Source organism: Corvus brachyrhynchos, unplaced genomic scaffold, assembly GCF_000691975.1.
Source record: "Corvus brachyrhynchos isolate BGI_N302 unplaced genomic scaffold, ASM69197v1 scaffold616, whole genome shotgun sequence".
Lineage (NCBI taxonomy): Eukaryota > Metazoa > Chordata > Aves > Passeriformes > Corvidae > Corvus > Corvus brachyrhynchos.
In genome coordinates, this window is record NW_008238831.1 from 1618821 (window position 1) to 1634442 (window position 15622).

The 15622-nt window shown below is 38.7% G+C and overlaps 2 protein-coding genes across 4 annotated transcripts in view; one reads left to right on the forward strand and one right to left on the reverse strand.

Moving 5' to 3' along the window:
* The window catches only part of KCNIP1 (potassium voltage-gated channel interacting protein 1), a 295262-nt gene that overhangs the window by 275059 nt on the left and 4581 nt on the right, over positions 1-15622 (reverse strand). The gene's annotated exons all lie outside the window — the stretch shown is intronic.
* KCNMB1 (potassium calcium-activated channel subfamily M regulatory beta subunit 1) lies at positions 4167-14862 on the forward strand. 2 transcript variants are annotated; one of them, XM_017738178.1, is made up of 5 exons: positions 4167-4340; positions 7878-7957; positions 9823-9988; positions 11403-11598; positions 13504-14862. In XM_017738178.1, exons 3-5 carry the CDS (start codon positions 9852-9854, stop codon positions 13771-13773), a joined length of 603 nt encoding a protein of 200 aa, XP_017593667.1. In that variant the 5' UTR covers positions 4167-4340; positions 7878-7957; positions 9823-9851; the 3' UTR covers positions 13774-14862. The 2 variants fall into 2 exon arrangements, with proteins under 2 accessions (XP_017593667.1, XP_008634978.1); XM_008636756.2 differs by lacking the exon at positions 7878-7957 and having other exon boundaries at positions 4168-4340.

Consider the following 15622-nt stretch of genomic DNA (forward strand, 5'->3'; position numbering starts at 1 on the left):
CTACAATTCTAAGTTCACTTTGTGTTGTGAGTTTGTTTGGTTTTATGGGTTTTGTGGGTTGGGTTTTTTTGTGGTGGCTTTTTGTTTGGTTGGTTTTTTTTTAATATTGAGGGCTCCTCTAGCTGGAATAACATTATTAAGAACTGATTACACATACAAGATCCAGACTGAGAAAGAGCAAACACACTTACTCGCTGACTGAAAACCGTGCCCCTTTTCTCTGAAAGCAGTGTGTGCCCACAGACGGTTCGATGCAGCAAACAGTTAATAACCCTCTCTAACTTCAGTTTCAAGACACAGTAGTTAGAGAGTTCTCAGTAACTTTGAAGGGGAATAATAGCATTATGCTTTACTGCAGGTATGACATGCATAGGGGAGGCTCATCACAGAACAGCTACCTTCCACTCAGGGAGTCATCAGAACTGCGCAGCCACCACACTGTGAAGTTGGAAGCTAAACAAACCATTCAAAATTCATGGTAAAGTATCTGTGTAAAAATGTTCCGAGGACACTCTCAACCCTCATGAAATTGGTGAGTTAACAGCAAATCCAGCAAACTTTTTGTTAATGTAGCTACTTAAAAGGAAGCAGCCAGTCTTAAAGTTTGCCTGTGCTTGATGTAGGCCTGCCAACATCTAGTATCTTGTGCTCCTGACTCATATAATTTTCAGTATGTGACTGTTCCTTGTTCAAGAGCCACAGCTTCTTTTTATGAAGCCCATTAAATATGACAATGTACTACACTATGATTATGTTTCAATTAGGAAGGGGGAGCTAATAACTTTGCAGGGCTCTCTAAAGATCCAAACAACTGTGCTCATTTCACGGCTTACTGATTCTTTATAAGCATTAGAGAGTCCTGGAAATAAAATGACAGTACTTATTAAATTGGCTTTATCTCATAGCCAGTGAGTTTTTCTTATGCCCTAATGTGAAAACAACCCTTATGGATGATCAGCTTAAAAGAACTGAATAAGCAGTTCTGAGCAACTAAAAGATAGTGCTTTATTTTTTTTTATCTTTCCCCACTTCTAACACCTGAACTGCTCTTTACATTAGAGTCAAAAAGGAGCTCAGAGTTTGCAAGTTCACATAACTTCTGTTTGACTACAGACATTATTTATATAATCTGACTCAGATTTCCAGCAAGAACCCCCTGTTACACAGGGCAATCTAATGTGGAACAGGTCACCTGCAAACACTGAATAAATTTAATTCATGTGATATCACAAGAACAAACTGTTCAGTAGCATGTGGGGTCAAACCAGACTCCCTTGAAGTTTCAGCATCCCATCAAAGTCAGGCAGATTCCCTGGGAGGGTTAAGCACCCTGAACGAACACCTTCCTGCAACGGCCGGCCACGAGGAGCAGAAGGGGCTGGAACAAAGCATTCTGCAATACAGATGGTGCCCAAAGGACAACAGCAAGTGCTCATTGCAGAGCAGTACAGCAAGTAAACACTAGAAACTCTTCTTCCCTGCCATTGCTGTAATGTTTACAGCCTCCTCATACTTTTATTTACAAAGCAAAAGCTACAATCCTTGTATGCTGACGTTTACACAATGTCTCTTTCAGAGCCACATACCTTCTCTCACATGATTTTTCTTCCATTATCACTCTAAGGGAAAATTATTCCCCAGAAATATACCTTAATTCTCTTTAATTTGTCAGCTAGCTACTTGCAGTTCTGGAGGCTGATAATTTTAAGTGCAACTACTTCACTAATTTACAGATATGGCAAGGTTTTTCAAGCTGAAGCATTTATCTTTTTTAAAAGAATTATGGGAAACTATTGCTCAAATGAAATCTATTTGGGCCTTAGCCAAAGGGTTTTATTACCTTGAAATAAAATAAGTGGGAAACAACACATTGTAAATAAATTTATGCAGATTCAAAATAGAGTATTTGAAGTTTGAAATGCCTGTTCTGACATTGTGTCTTCCCTTTTTCTTCCCCCAGTTAAGAGTCAGGGATAGAATGCTAAAACAGGACCTCAAGCAAAGCCAGCAAAGGTCTCTGAAATTCTTCTTTCCTTGGCTAAAACTAGTATTCACAAAAGGATCATAGACTGACAGGGGCTACTGCCTCTAGCTCCAGGTTGCCCTAAGCAGCTTTGATCTGTGCTGCCACCCACACTCACAGAACACTCTCAGGTATTTGGCCTTTCCAGCAGCGACTCCACACTCCCTCTCTGAGTCAGTGTAAAGAGGAACTGTGCAGCACCAGTTACGTAGCTTACCAGTAAATACGAAATTAATGTTCCCATGAGAGCCAGGAGCAAAGCTACAAGGAGGCGCAGGCAAGGAAAGGAGCACAAGGGCAAAAGTGCATGGTGATTTCAACCATCACATTGTTCACTTTCTCCTCCTAATACTCAAGCTGCAAAAAGGAAAATATTCCATGTGATTTTCAGAAGACAAAGGCTATTTTAGACTGTGATGTACAGAATTGCAGTGTATAATACAGCATCTGGCTTACCTTTGATAAAGCTCCTATGCATACATGTCACTTGGTACAGATCAGTAGCACACTGAAATATCCCAAGGTGGGAAGTGGATATCATTATAGCACCTCCCTTTAGCACACCCACGTTATATTATTGGGTTAGCTCTCCAAGAGTCAGCGGCCACCTAGACTTGTGCATCAGCTGTGTATGTGAGAGGAAACAATACAAGCAAAAGGAAATATGTAGCACCAGACTTGGAGCATAGCTTCTGTCTATTCAAATAAACCACCAGCACACCTCAAACTGAGCCAAAGCACTCTACTAGCATCTTCTTCAGTACACTGTGGAAACTTCAAAATATTTAATCTATATTTTGGCTCTGGAATCCACAAGCTTTGTGTTAGTTTTGCAGCAGAACTCTTTAGTGTGCAGGTAGAAATTGGTGTCTGCGTATTAGCCATTGGGATTTAGGCCAAGTGGCAGGGAGAGGAGACAGAAGACAAATCTTCAATTTGAACATTCATTAATTTCATTTAGCACAGCTTACCTTGTATTCTACCTTGAATCCTGAATCAGAGAATCCAAAAATCACTTACAATGAATTTCTCATTAAAAGCCTGACTATTCCTTGAGCCAGCAGAGCCTGCCTCTTTGAAATGCCTAGTCTTGATTACTAAGCATCAAAAATGATAAAAACCACTCAACCAGATCCTGTTTTATCCAAAAATAACTTTTGTTCATAAGGCTCTTTTTTCCAAACTTCAAATGTTATTTTTTAAATTTCTCTACATCCCTTCTCAAATATCATAAAATTACTGTGATCATAAGTCTTTCCAGTCTAGATTATAGTAGCAGACTTCCTCTTACTTAGCTGTAAATGTCTACCAGACAGTTACCTAAATCCAGGATGCTCTCTTCTGGATCTGTAATAATACAAAAGGATCCTACTGAAGAAGCTTAATCAGTTATCTTCAGACAGCATGAACATTCTGAGCATGTCAACTTCAAATCTTTTACTAAAAGCAAATTTAGAAGAACAGCTGAAACTGAAACAGCTAATTCTGAGATACCTAAAGCGGGGAGGGAGGGGCAAATATCATACCCTTGTTTACAGTTCTCTCCTAATGATTGTACTGGATGAATCCATTTAAATTCCTTTAGTCTCCCAATAATAGAGTTTTCCTCTCTCAAAAAAAAAAAAAAAAAGAAAAAGAAAAAGGAATAAAACCATTATTTTAGCTCTTTTCTGAAGCTATGTGCTAGGATTTATCTGTTTATATGTCCCAGAAATAGGCCTGGCTTTTTGGCTAGAGGAACATGCTGGACACCAATGTACCTATGGCATGATGGATGTTCTTATCCATAGGGCTCTGATGTACAGTCAGAATTTTAGCACCTGTTGCATCCAAACTCACTGAAAGCAGTTGCAATAAAGCATTCCCACACAGCTGGTAATGGCTCAGGTTATTAAGAATTAAGAATCAATACCACTGGTCATCAATACAGTTCAATTCCTTAAATCTCACCCAAATTTCTAAACTAAAGATGTTGTACAAATGGAATAGGGCCATAGTTTAACACAAATCCACTGGAATGTGTCGTAAAGGGGCTCAAGTGTATGAGAAAGCTGAGTCTTAGTATTGTGGCTTCCTGGTTTCCAGCAATTAATTTCCAGAAGGACACTGCTCTTTCATACCTTACCATTTATGGTTACAAAAGGCTTTGTAATAGGGGAACTAAGTTAGGAGTTCAGCCCCAGAAAAGCAAACCCAGAGAAGTACAGGAAAAAAAAATTATAAAAATCTCTTTCAGCTCTGAGCTCCACTACTATCCCAAGTCTGTCACGTAAAAGATTTTTTTTTCACCAGAGAAAGCAGCATTTCATCAAAAACTGTGAGTATATTTCTCAACAACTGTTTTTCCTTGGGAGCATGTGATAGCTTTGTGTTTTTAAAAGTACAGTGTTTTGGGAAGCAAAAGGCTTTCTGTATCTGCAGCACTATGGAGGACAGTGCAGATAACTTTTCTGTAGCATGCAGACTGAGTTGTTCTCTCTTTTGTAACTGGATGCAATCTGATCATTCTTCAAAACTGTTAGCAAAGGTAGGAATAATATTTTCACAAATCAGAGTCTGGAGCTCATATAAGACCATCGTTCTTATTCATTTTAATGGTGAATACACCTTTACTCTTAGAAGTTTCATGGCTTTGGGTGTTCAGCATTATTTTAGAGGTTGTGCTTACCTACCCCTAAGTTAGAGAGGACCCAGGCACAAGAACTCTTGAAGGCTCCCCAGAAATCTGTCCTTAAACTGATTCCTTCTGTGCAGCCCTCTATAGCATAGAATCAAAGGATAAAGTACTACAGAAAGATTTCAGAACAGCTGAACCAATCAAGTAACTTCTGCCTTTTTTTCCCCCATGTTTTCTTTTTTTAAAATCCACCATGTTTAAAAACTAACGGAATTAGTCTTAAACAACTGCATACGCTTTTAAACAACAAAAAAAAAACAACCTAACATCTTTATTTCACTCTAGTGGCACATCAGGTAAACAGTTCAGTAATAAAGCAAAATGCTACAGCACATTTCATAAAATAAACATAGCTGTATCATGTTACACAGTCAAAATACTGCTGTTTTGGGTTTCCAAGACAACTACATGAGAAGCTTTTATGTGCACTTTTCCATTGGGGCTCAGCATCACCTTATTCTGTAACATACAGAATTTGTGGTCCCAGATGCACAGAAAGCTTATTAAGTAATGAAAGAAACTGGTGCTTCCCGGCTGCAGTACTCCCCCAGTACCAGCAAGAAATGCCTGTAACTGCTAGAGGATGAAATGGAGGGTGGGGAAAGGGAAAGAAAGTGCTAACACAAATGCAGTTTTGACTACAGTCTGTTGTAAGTGGAGGGGCAGCAGACGAGAAAATGATGAGCATAGGATTGAAACAGAAAGGAAGAATCCTTTCCATGGGTTGACACAGAGCAAGTGCAAATGATCCAGCTAACTCTACCCAGAGACAGTAGTAAGTATGTAAATATGGGCTCTGTTCCAGTAACGTAACCAGTACAGAACTCATATTTATAAATCTAAAACTTTTGCCTACTGCTTCTCACAAAAAGCATTTGGCCAATAAACTGTCACCAAACACTATACTCCTCTTACAAAATCCAGCAGAGATGGTAATTTTAATTTTGTTTATACAAGGTGTTTTGAGAATAAAACAAGGTGACTTAAGTTTGCATTTCACAGGAGAAAACAAATGGCTATTGTGCATGTAGAAGCGGTAGAGACCAAAGGGCAGAGACAGGCCTGTTTAAAAAGTCCTCATCACTTTAGAGATGTGGATGACTTGCATCACTCATCTTGGTATGATGCTGTATTAGAACATAATGTTCGTCTGAAAGCAATACATAAATGTTCAGTGGAGATTCACCATATAGTGTGGGATAAATCAGCTCAAAGAAAAAGCAAACCAAAAAACCACACTACCTCACTGTTAATATTTATTCCCAACTTAAACTCAAGAGAGGAATTTAGCAGCCTTTCTTCTGCAAGTGAGATAAATTCATCAGTGCTAGTCATACCTTACCCAAATTAAGAGTAGTCTGAAGAGAGAGGTCCCATCTGAACTCACAGAGGTCGCACCACTGGAAACTCCTCAAAAGATGGGAGAGTAGGAGGAGGTAAAGACTTCCTGCCAAGTGTCAAATAGCTCTCTGATCAAAACGGGACTATTCCAAACCTGAGTGGATGGCATTCCTAAGATTAACACTAGCAGCTATGAATGCAATTATTTTACACTGAAATTGCACAGCTAATGTACTGTATAATTTAACTGGATTGAAGAAGATTAGGCAGAGGGAACATTATGAAAACATTTGCAGCTTATACATTCCTAATAAGTACAGAACCACCACACAAAATCTGCAGTACAAAAATACATTTAAATTTTCTCTTGAAGGCTGGACTAAGACTGGCTTTGTACACTTCAACATCTTCCAATTCAATTTTGCTCAGACTTCCTGAGCCAATCAAGTCTTCTGCAGTGCTTAATTTCAAAAGATTTAACGATTTTTTCAGAGGAAACAATAAATCAGCTATTTCAACACTCCTTCTAATATACATAGAGCAAGGAGACAGAAGATTCTTTTAATCTGAAAAAATTAACCTTTAAAACAATGAAGAAATTCCAAGTAAATATGTTTTTCTATATGTATGCAACTTTGCTTTGTCTTGAGAGCCAGAAAATTAAGGATTTTCAGCAGAAGTACATAGGAACGTTTATGTTAGAAAGGAAAAAAAAAAATGCTCATCGGTTTCCTTTGCAGTCCTGTGTTTCCTCTTAAATTCTTCTGCACATGCATGAAATAGTGTTACAGATTTTTCTGGTCTTCTACATTTGAAAGCAGAAAAAAATGCACCAGAAAATGTGTACTTCAGTTTTAGGGACCACATTTACAGCTAATTTGCTACAGCAACACAACAATTATGTAAGCACCCCTGTTTTACTCTGCCTGAAGACATAGCTGGTTATTTTTTATGTCTATAGAAGCGCTCAGGGTGATATTTTTAGATTAACCTTTCTTGTTAACATTCTCTGCATAATTTATACGTCCTTATTCTCTTTGGGGTGGAGCAGTTGTCTGAACTGGGGGAACAAAGACAAACAGCATCACTTAGCAGCTCTTGCAGAGAACCAGGGTCAGGCAGTCTGTCTGGTGTCAGGATGGGGAACAACACTGCATTTAACCTCTGGGACACCTGAGAAAAATTTCCAATTTACACATACAAGTTCCTTTTGTGTCTTAAGGAGATGGTCTGCTAGTTTTAGATTATTTGAAGGATGAGTTTTGTGGTATTTCTGCTGCATGTGTGGCTGGCATTGAAGCAGACTTTTGGAGCAATTAGATTTCTCATTAATTCTTCGGTTAATAGTCCCACAGTTCTTGTTGATTACCCCACTGCTTCTCAGTGTAAATGGGACAGCTCTGTAAATATTATGGTTCATCAAAATTCAATATGTTAACAGCTCTAGGCCACTAGAAGTTTTCCACAAGACACAATAGCAGTACCAGTCTTTCATTTTTTCAATTTCTCATAGAAAATGAAAGATTAATCATTGTTACTGTACGTAAGAATTTCTTGCTAATAACACAGGTTTTCAGACATCTATCATTATCTCCCCATTGTGCTATAAGGACCTGCTACTCCAGTACCATATGGTCTCACAGCCCCTGTGCTCCAGGGCCGATAATGTTCCTTTATTCCACTTTCCCCTCTGACCAAGCAGCACAATAGGTAAACGAGAGCCAGCTTAATAACCATTGGTATTAAGGTAGTGTGTTGCACAGTGTTCCAATATTCTAACTATTTTAGAATTCTTTAGGTTTTTAAAGTGTTATTTCCCATTTTCCAAACTAAAAGAAACGACAGAAGGTTCCAAGGAACAGTCACGGACACCGCGCAAGTTTCCCTGTCGCACACTCCTCTCCACATAGTTATATGTGAGTATGCCGGTGCAGCACAATTGTACTGGGAGCATTTGATACCACAGGGTCTACCTATAGCCCCACTGACCAAGCAAAACACAATACCGCCTTACTTAAGGGCATTAGATCACATTCTGTATTAAACTCAAATGGCAGTAAACAGGGGAAGTTCATCTATGGCAATTTTCAAATTGAGATGCTTCTAACAATGCCAGTGAATTATACGTGATCATCAGAAAAACAATTTCTCTCAAAATGCTGTACGCAAAATTCACAGTGGATGTGGATGTTTTATTTAAAGTGAAATTAAATATGGAAGTGGACAAAATTCAGTATTCTAAAAATAACTTTTAGTTTCTAGGGACAGCTAAAAACAGCTTTACCATTTGATGATACAATGTACTACCAACTTCAAAATATATACTTGAAATCTGCAACTAACCCCAAGTTATGCTAAATGACCAAAGCTGTTTTACTGTCCACAGACATCTATATTTTTATTGCTACTAGAACTAACACTCGGGTGTTATAGCAGTCTAAAAACATCAGCGTGTTAATTTTCAAATACCTTTTTCCTTTGACCATTAAACAGTCAAAGTGAGGTGCTTTTACCAGTGAAAAGCAGAAGTAGCAGGAAAGAAAGGAACATTCAGAATACATTTCCATTGGTTCCTTTAAAAGCCGATGGTCATAGCTTCGAGGGCTATCTCATCTTTCACCAAATTCAGCATGGTCCCCTACTTGCAGTAACACCATGGCTTTCCCAGCCTTTAGCAGCTGGAGACCATCTGCTCACAGATAACCTGAAGAGCCTATTTGCCAGCTTCGGTTTGTGCTTGTCTTACACTGTATATAAATTTAAGTCTGAACACAGGTGCATTTAGGCAGGAACCATGCTATCCTGAAGGCCAGCCAGTAAGGATAAACACTAAATAGTTGCATGCACCTGAAACTAAAATCCTGAAAATGCACTGCCTAAAGCTGTGCACCATTGCTTCGTGCAGGAGAACAGAACTGAAAACTGATTCTGCATGAATGTAACATTTTCCTTTTCTCCTTCTGCTCTGCTCTCCTCTCTTATCCCCAAAAAGCCCACACAAATCTTGCCAGTCTTGTCATTTGCCATAACAATAGCTTATGCCATGTTTTCATAAAAAACCAAAACCCCACAAACCTGCAATCACAGCTGTCAGTGCAGCAGATACTGGTGATGAGTTGAACTTGCAGTGAAAGTTCTGGACTATTTCTATAGAAACCGATACGTCACTCATAATGATTTAATGGCATATGGACTCCTGGCAATAATTTTCAGATTCTCTTCAACAAAACATCATGGATGATTTATGGCGGATCATTTAAAATGCTCTTTGTCAAGAGAGTGGGGGGGCTAATGCCAGTCAGTTCTGAGCTCAGGTTCAGACAGCTCTGCCCAAGAGTTAGCTCCCCAGCATTACACCAACACTCCCCCGACATCAGGTTTGGAGCACCTCTGAATGGACAAGGCCAAGCAAACATGCAGAAGTCAGAAATCTCAAATGCTAAAATTCTAGTTATTTCTTTTGAAATAAGGCAACCCCATTTCAAACTACTCCAAAATAAAAGGCATGATGCAAAAAGGATTTCACTCTGGGAAGGTTTTCCCTTCATGCAGCCTTACATGCACACACACTTCTTAAAGTACTATACGATAAATTTTAAAAGTAACAGAGAAGTCTAATGATATCAAAAAACACAGCAAGTTTGGTTCGTTTTTTTTTAGTTCTACTTTTTGCAAAAATGGGTCTGTTCCTCCATTGATTATATTTCAGAAACTTGTTACACAACTACAATAACTGTCATGTTTTACCTCTCTTTTCTGTATTTTATTTTACACCAAAAAGAGATTGTTCAAGTTTCGCAACTCTGAATCATGCTGGGAAAGAAGCTGGTGACTGCACAAAAGCGAGGCGAGACGAGAGCCCTCTGCCTGGGACTGGGAATGGTTGCGTGCTCCATGATGATGTACTTTTTTATTGGGATCACCATTGTGCCATTTTACACTAAGAGGTAATAAGAGCCATTTGTTTATGAAACTAAGCTATTCTTTTTCCTGTTAGCATCATATACAATAATTAAAACAGTGATAAATCATATGTAAGTACATTGTACAATAAACAAAGTGCTCTCAAAGAGCTCATAAGGATTTAAGACAGAAGAGAAAAAAAAAAGTGTGCCAAGAATTCATCAGGCACTTACAAGAAAGCACAAAAAAAGAGGAAATTATTCTCCTCAGAGCTAAACAAACCAGATTGAATCGAAACATTTACTGTCAAGTCAAAAAGCCAACCACACTTGTCAACGCTTGACAGTGAAAAGCCAAGCCTTGCATAAATAAGAACAGTTCAAAAAAGCTTTTTCAGGTGCAGAAGAGTGTTGTGTTTAATGTAACTTGAGTAGCGGAAGTCATGGTAAAATTGTTCACTCAAGAATCTGTATTTTACTTCCAAATTAACCATCCTAAGAAACTACCACCTTCAACAATCCAGTTTGCAGAACATAATGAATGCTGAAGGAGTTACTAATACCCACACTTTAATTTAATTTTGCAAGTTCTGCCTACACACACAAAATCAATTTGCAAAATATCAAAGTAACAAGACAAAGAGTGCAGCTCACTTTTTCATATTTCAAGATTATGACAGAGAAAGCAAGGACATCCACTCCATTCTTCTTACTAGAGCACCTTCAATCTCAAAACTATTTGAAAACCATTCTCTTTAAAACAGAGTAATTCACATATATTTCATTTTTTTCCTGCCTCCAGATCACATGACAAAAGACACGTAACAAGATTAGTTTCATAAGAATTGGAGTGAGACTGTTTCTTGACTTTTTTTGCCACCAAAGTGTAATACTGTGAGCAAAAGTTTACTGTGTTATCAATATTAGAAAAGTAACTCTTGAGAAAAATGGATAAGCAAAAGCTAAAACTAACTTTTTCCACAAAAAATCCTGCTACTTATTTATGCAAGAGGCCCATGCAATAAAGAAAAAGAAAAGCGGGAAAAAACATGGGTACTGATCTGAGTTCTGAGGCTTATTGAATGAAATCAGTAAAAATATTTCTGAGACATGAAGTGTACTGCATTCCAAGTATTTACTACCAAACTTTAAAATCCATAGCAATTTTGCTCTCTTGAATAAAATGAAACCGGTTACAGATGAGGAGATCAGAATCTAACTGAAAACCGCAGAATGCATAAAAAACAACAGCAACAAAAATGCTTTCTTGAACTTACTCGCTATGGCAGCCCTCCTCCAGGTGTAGTCACAGGTTCAGGGTGGGCACATTTCATCACAGCAGGATGGAGCATCTATGAACTCCAGCCAAGCCACCACACACAGATGTATTTTCACATGCAACTCGCAACAGATGCTTTGGATGAGCTTCAAAGAAATAACTTTTGTTTTGTTTTTGTAGTGTTTGGACAACAGAAACTGTGTGCAAAGTACTCAAAGCCAACATCAAGGACAAAGTTTTCTGCCCAAACAGCGAAGGCTCAGAGGATGAGGAAATCTTTCCTTATCCGTGTCTACAGGTGTGGGTTAATCTGACAGCCTCAGGACAGGAGGTTATGCTCTACCACACTGAGGATACACTGGAAAGAAATCGTAAGGTACTTGCAACACAGATAGCAAGCTCATTCTCTGCTACTATCAAACGCTTTTGAGGAGAAGGGCTTATGGTTTTTAAACCAAGCAGCACAGTAACAGCAGGAGTTACTCATCTTTTACATATTAACATCTGGGCTTAGACTAAGGCAATTTTAAAGCATTCCAAAAATTACAGTTTTGGATTTTATTTTAAACATTACATTAAATATTAAGTTAATACTTCTTAAGGAATTACCCCAACACGAATATACACTTCTGAACATTTTCAAATATGTAGGCCTCCCAGTTGAAGACCCATTGTAGCAAATGGTTTATAAGATGCAGCTTGCTCAGTTCCTTGTTGAATTAGCACATAAGAGACATCAAGTTTAAAACCATCCAAAGTAAGAGCACAAATCCCAATTTTACTTGCATTTTAGGTGTATACTATGAAACAGGGAATGAAGAAGGAGAAAACGGCAACATGATGCACAGTTTAGACAGAAGAAACAAATCAGTGATTTTGGACAATTATCACACAGAAAACCCATTTGTCTTTGTTTTAGTCTGCAGCAGTTTCCCGGACTCATGGAGAGGCCAGTGGCACTGTCATAAGCACCTGCGTAAGACAGAGATGCTGAGTATTGTGGTAGGGGTCCTTTGGTTAATCATTTTAAGGATCTCTTCCCCAGAGGATGAGTGCGCCCACAGTTGGAACAGAAATGTGAGTGCGTAATATTAATTTGGCATTAGAGGTCTGTGAAAGATTAGGGAAGAGGAAAACAAAAGGTCTTATCCCTTTATTCCCACCAGTGTTTCTGCTTGGTAATCAGCAGAGTGCTCAGTATTTTCAGGCTTGCTCCCCCAGAACAAAAAGTGGTCCTTCAGGTACCCTATCCCAAGGAAGGTCAGGTTCAGTCCAGTTCCAAACCCACGAATATTTCAGAGGTGTTATTGCACCTCAACAACTCTCTTACACGAAAATTCAGATCTTGGATGCCCAAGATTGAAGTGCTTTCAGAATCCAGAACAAACGTGCTCAGATTACAAGTGCAAAGAATTTATATAGATTAGAGCTTCACACAGTGCAAACCTAATAGCATAAAACACTTCAGCTGAAGAGAATTCTTCTAGCTAATGCCTATCTTTATAGTGACTGTCTCAGGGAAAGCTACATGCAATGAAGGAGCAAAGCAGAAATTACCAACAATAGAAGGAAACAAGAGTCTTGTTCATTACAAGGGGAGGCACTTTGTTGATGTCCTACCTACTTGCATTAGTGCAAGTAAAATTTTTGGGTAAGGAACCACCCCTGCTTTTGCTTTGGCCAGGTTCCAGTTTAGTACATTCAAGCATTATTATGTACCCAAAATAATACTGCAGAAAAAAAAGGTTATGAAAAACAAACAAACAAAAAATACTGCTTCAAAGACTATTTCCACTGAGGACTAAAAAAATTCTGCATTATTACTACAGGTCAAAATAGTTCTAATTTACAAGGATAAGTAGGAAGCCTCCAACAGCCATGCTTGCTGTATTTTTCTACTAGTTACAATCAGAGGTGTGCAGTAAAACAACTTCATTCTCCTGCACACTGACAAGCCAGTGTGAATTTCTGCACTACTAACACTTTCCTGCTGTGGCAGTGCCTAGAAGCTCTGTTAGGAACTGAAGCTTGGCAGTGTAATAAAGAAGTGACAGTCTCAAAGACTGCAGGGGTTTTTTGAGCATGTATGTTATTGGTTTCCAACAACATAACTCCAGTCTGTAAATCTGGAGACTGGGGGCATAGACGTACTGATGGAAACATGACATGGCATGGCAAATGAACGTAATGAAAACAAGACAACCTCCAGGGATGCCAAAGGGCAGAAGAGTAAAAAATTAGAGTATTTATTATAATGAATCACCTTGATTTCTTATTTCAGTGCTCATACGTCCCAGACAAGTTGGAGAACTCTAAAGAAGTTAAGGCACGGATAGAAACAATTGCAAGCAATTTCAAAAAATACCAGACTTTCCCTTGTTACTATGACCCAGGAGGAACACAGACCAACGTCATTTTAAGCAGACTTTATCCCTCAAAAGGCCTTCTCTTTGCTTTCCTCTGGCCTACACTCATGTTTACTGGTGGATGTCTGATTATTGTTCTGGTAAAAATTAGTCAGTATGTTTCTGTTCTTTCTGCTTGGCAGTAAAAAAAAATATCTAGAATAGATTGTTGCGATTGTTGCGAGACGTTAAGTTGCATTTGTTCTGCCTGTCTTATTGGCATTTTGTGACTCCATATACCATATTCAAGGGCAGGCATTCCAAAAAATGGAATAGCAACCGCTGTGGACGGCAATCCATTACACAAGGATAAAATATAAAACTGATTCCCAGGAATATCTGAAAACACCTCATAAGCACACAGACTTAGTTACTATCTATTGTTTCCTTGGGCTTTAGGAGGTACAGCTGCTTTACAAAGCTACAATTCACACTTACTACTAAACTCTTCTTCCACACTTGAGATGGGGTACTAATTTTCTGTCTGGTTGGTGCCAGATCCATACACATCATCACTGGCAGACACACCCTTTACACCCTTATACACCAATACAGTATGCACTCATGGCATACTCTTCTTGCCTGTTGAGAAAAGGAGCTTTGTTATGGGGCAAAATTTTTTTTTTTTTTTTTTTTTTTTTAATCATGGCTCTCTCTGTCCTGGGAAAGAGAAGGGAGAAAGCCCCTCAAAAAAAAAATACACATACACAGACTTTACAAAATCTGCACTCTAATCATCTGACACCAATTTTATATACAGAAACGCATGCATAAAATACAGGGTATGGTAAAGAAGCTTATACTAAAAGTATGTTTTTCTATTTAAGTCAAATTAAGCCTTGCCTTATTTGAGACAAGTGTGCCACTCAAGGAGGGCTACCTGGCTGCCATTTCCATAGGTTATAAAACTGATACAAAAAGGAAGTTATGATATAAAGAATGTTATTGTGTGTGTCTTGGTTCTGGTCAGGGCAGGGTTAATTTCTGCAGTAGCCAGGAGGGGGGCACGGCCAGGACCCAGAGGTTATTCTGTAGCACCTCACCTCATTTTCTGGGAAAGGGGGAAGGTCTGCCTGCCAGCTCGGGTAGCACGGCAGAGGGAATGGTCAGGTATCTTCGGGGGTGAGAACTCGGGTGCAAATCGTTTCTCGTACACTCTTTTATTAGTATTGTTGCTGTTACCGTTCGTTGTCTTTTCATTGCTGTTTCCAGTAAATTGTTCTTATCTCAACCCATGATCTTTGCCTTTTGTGCCTCCAGTTCTACTCTCTAGGCCATCAGAGTGGGAAAGAAGAGAGGGGAGCGAGCAAGCAACACGTGGTTTGGAATGTTTCAATAGGAACACTCAATTGAGGAATACCATTCTTAAACCACAGCAAGTAAAATACATCTGTGATATCTTAATAAATACAACAAGCCAAAGTAACCACGGAAGTTTACATGCCTAACACCAAGATATTTCACAAAAGAGATATGTTTGTTTCCTAGAGCCAAGACTTCTAGGAATGCTCAGATGCATGTAGAGAGACGGTCTCTGTTCTCTGAATGTAACTGTTTCTCTCAGCCAAATTTCAAGTTGCAACTGGACACAGGTGGAACACCAGATACTTCCTGCATACTTCATTTGACTGGCATCTGGGACACAACCGGTACAAGATTTTTCACCACACAGTTGATGAACCACTAGGAGCTATCATTCACAGGGAAGTTTCAGGGCTTAGATCCAAATCTAAATTAATTACATTACAGTTTAATTATTCTCTTGAATGTTGTAGAATTCTGTAATGTTTATTGTAAGGAAGAATGAAATACTAACCCAGTACGTGTATTCTCCAACATTACTAACACAACAGTGTCAGAGTCTGCTTTTCAGTATGATCAGCAAATCAAAGGAAGTGGCTGTTAAAACTGGGGGAAAAAAAAAAAAAAGCTAATCCCCAAAAGTTGATATAGGAGAACTATGTCCACAAGAAGGAAAGTAAAAGTTCAGCTGGC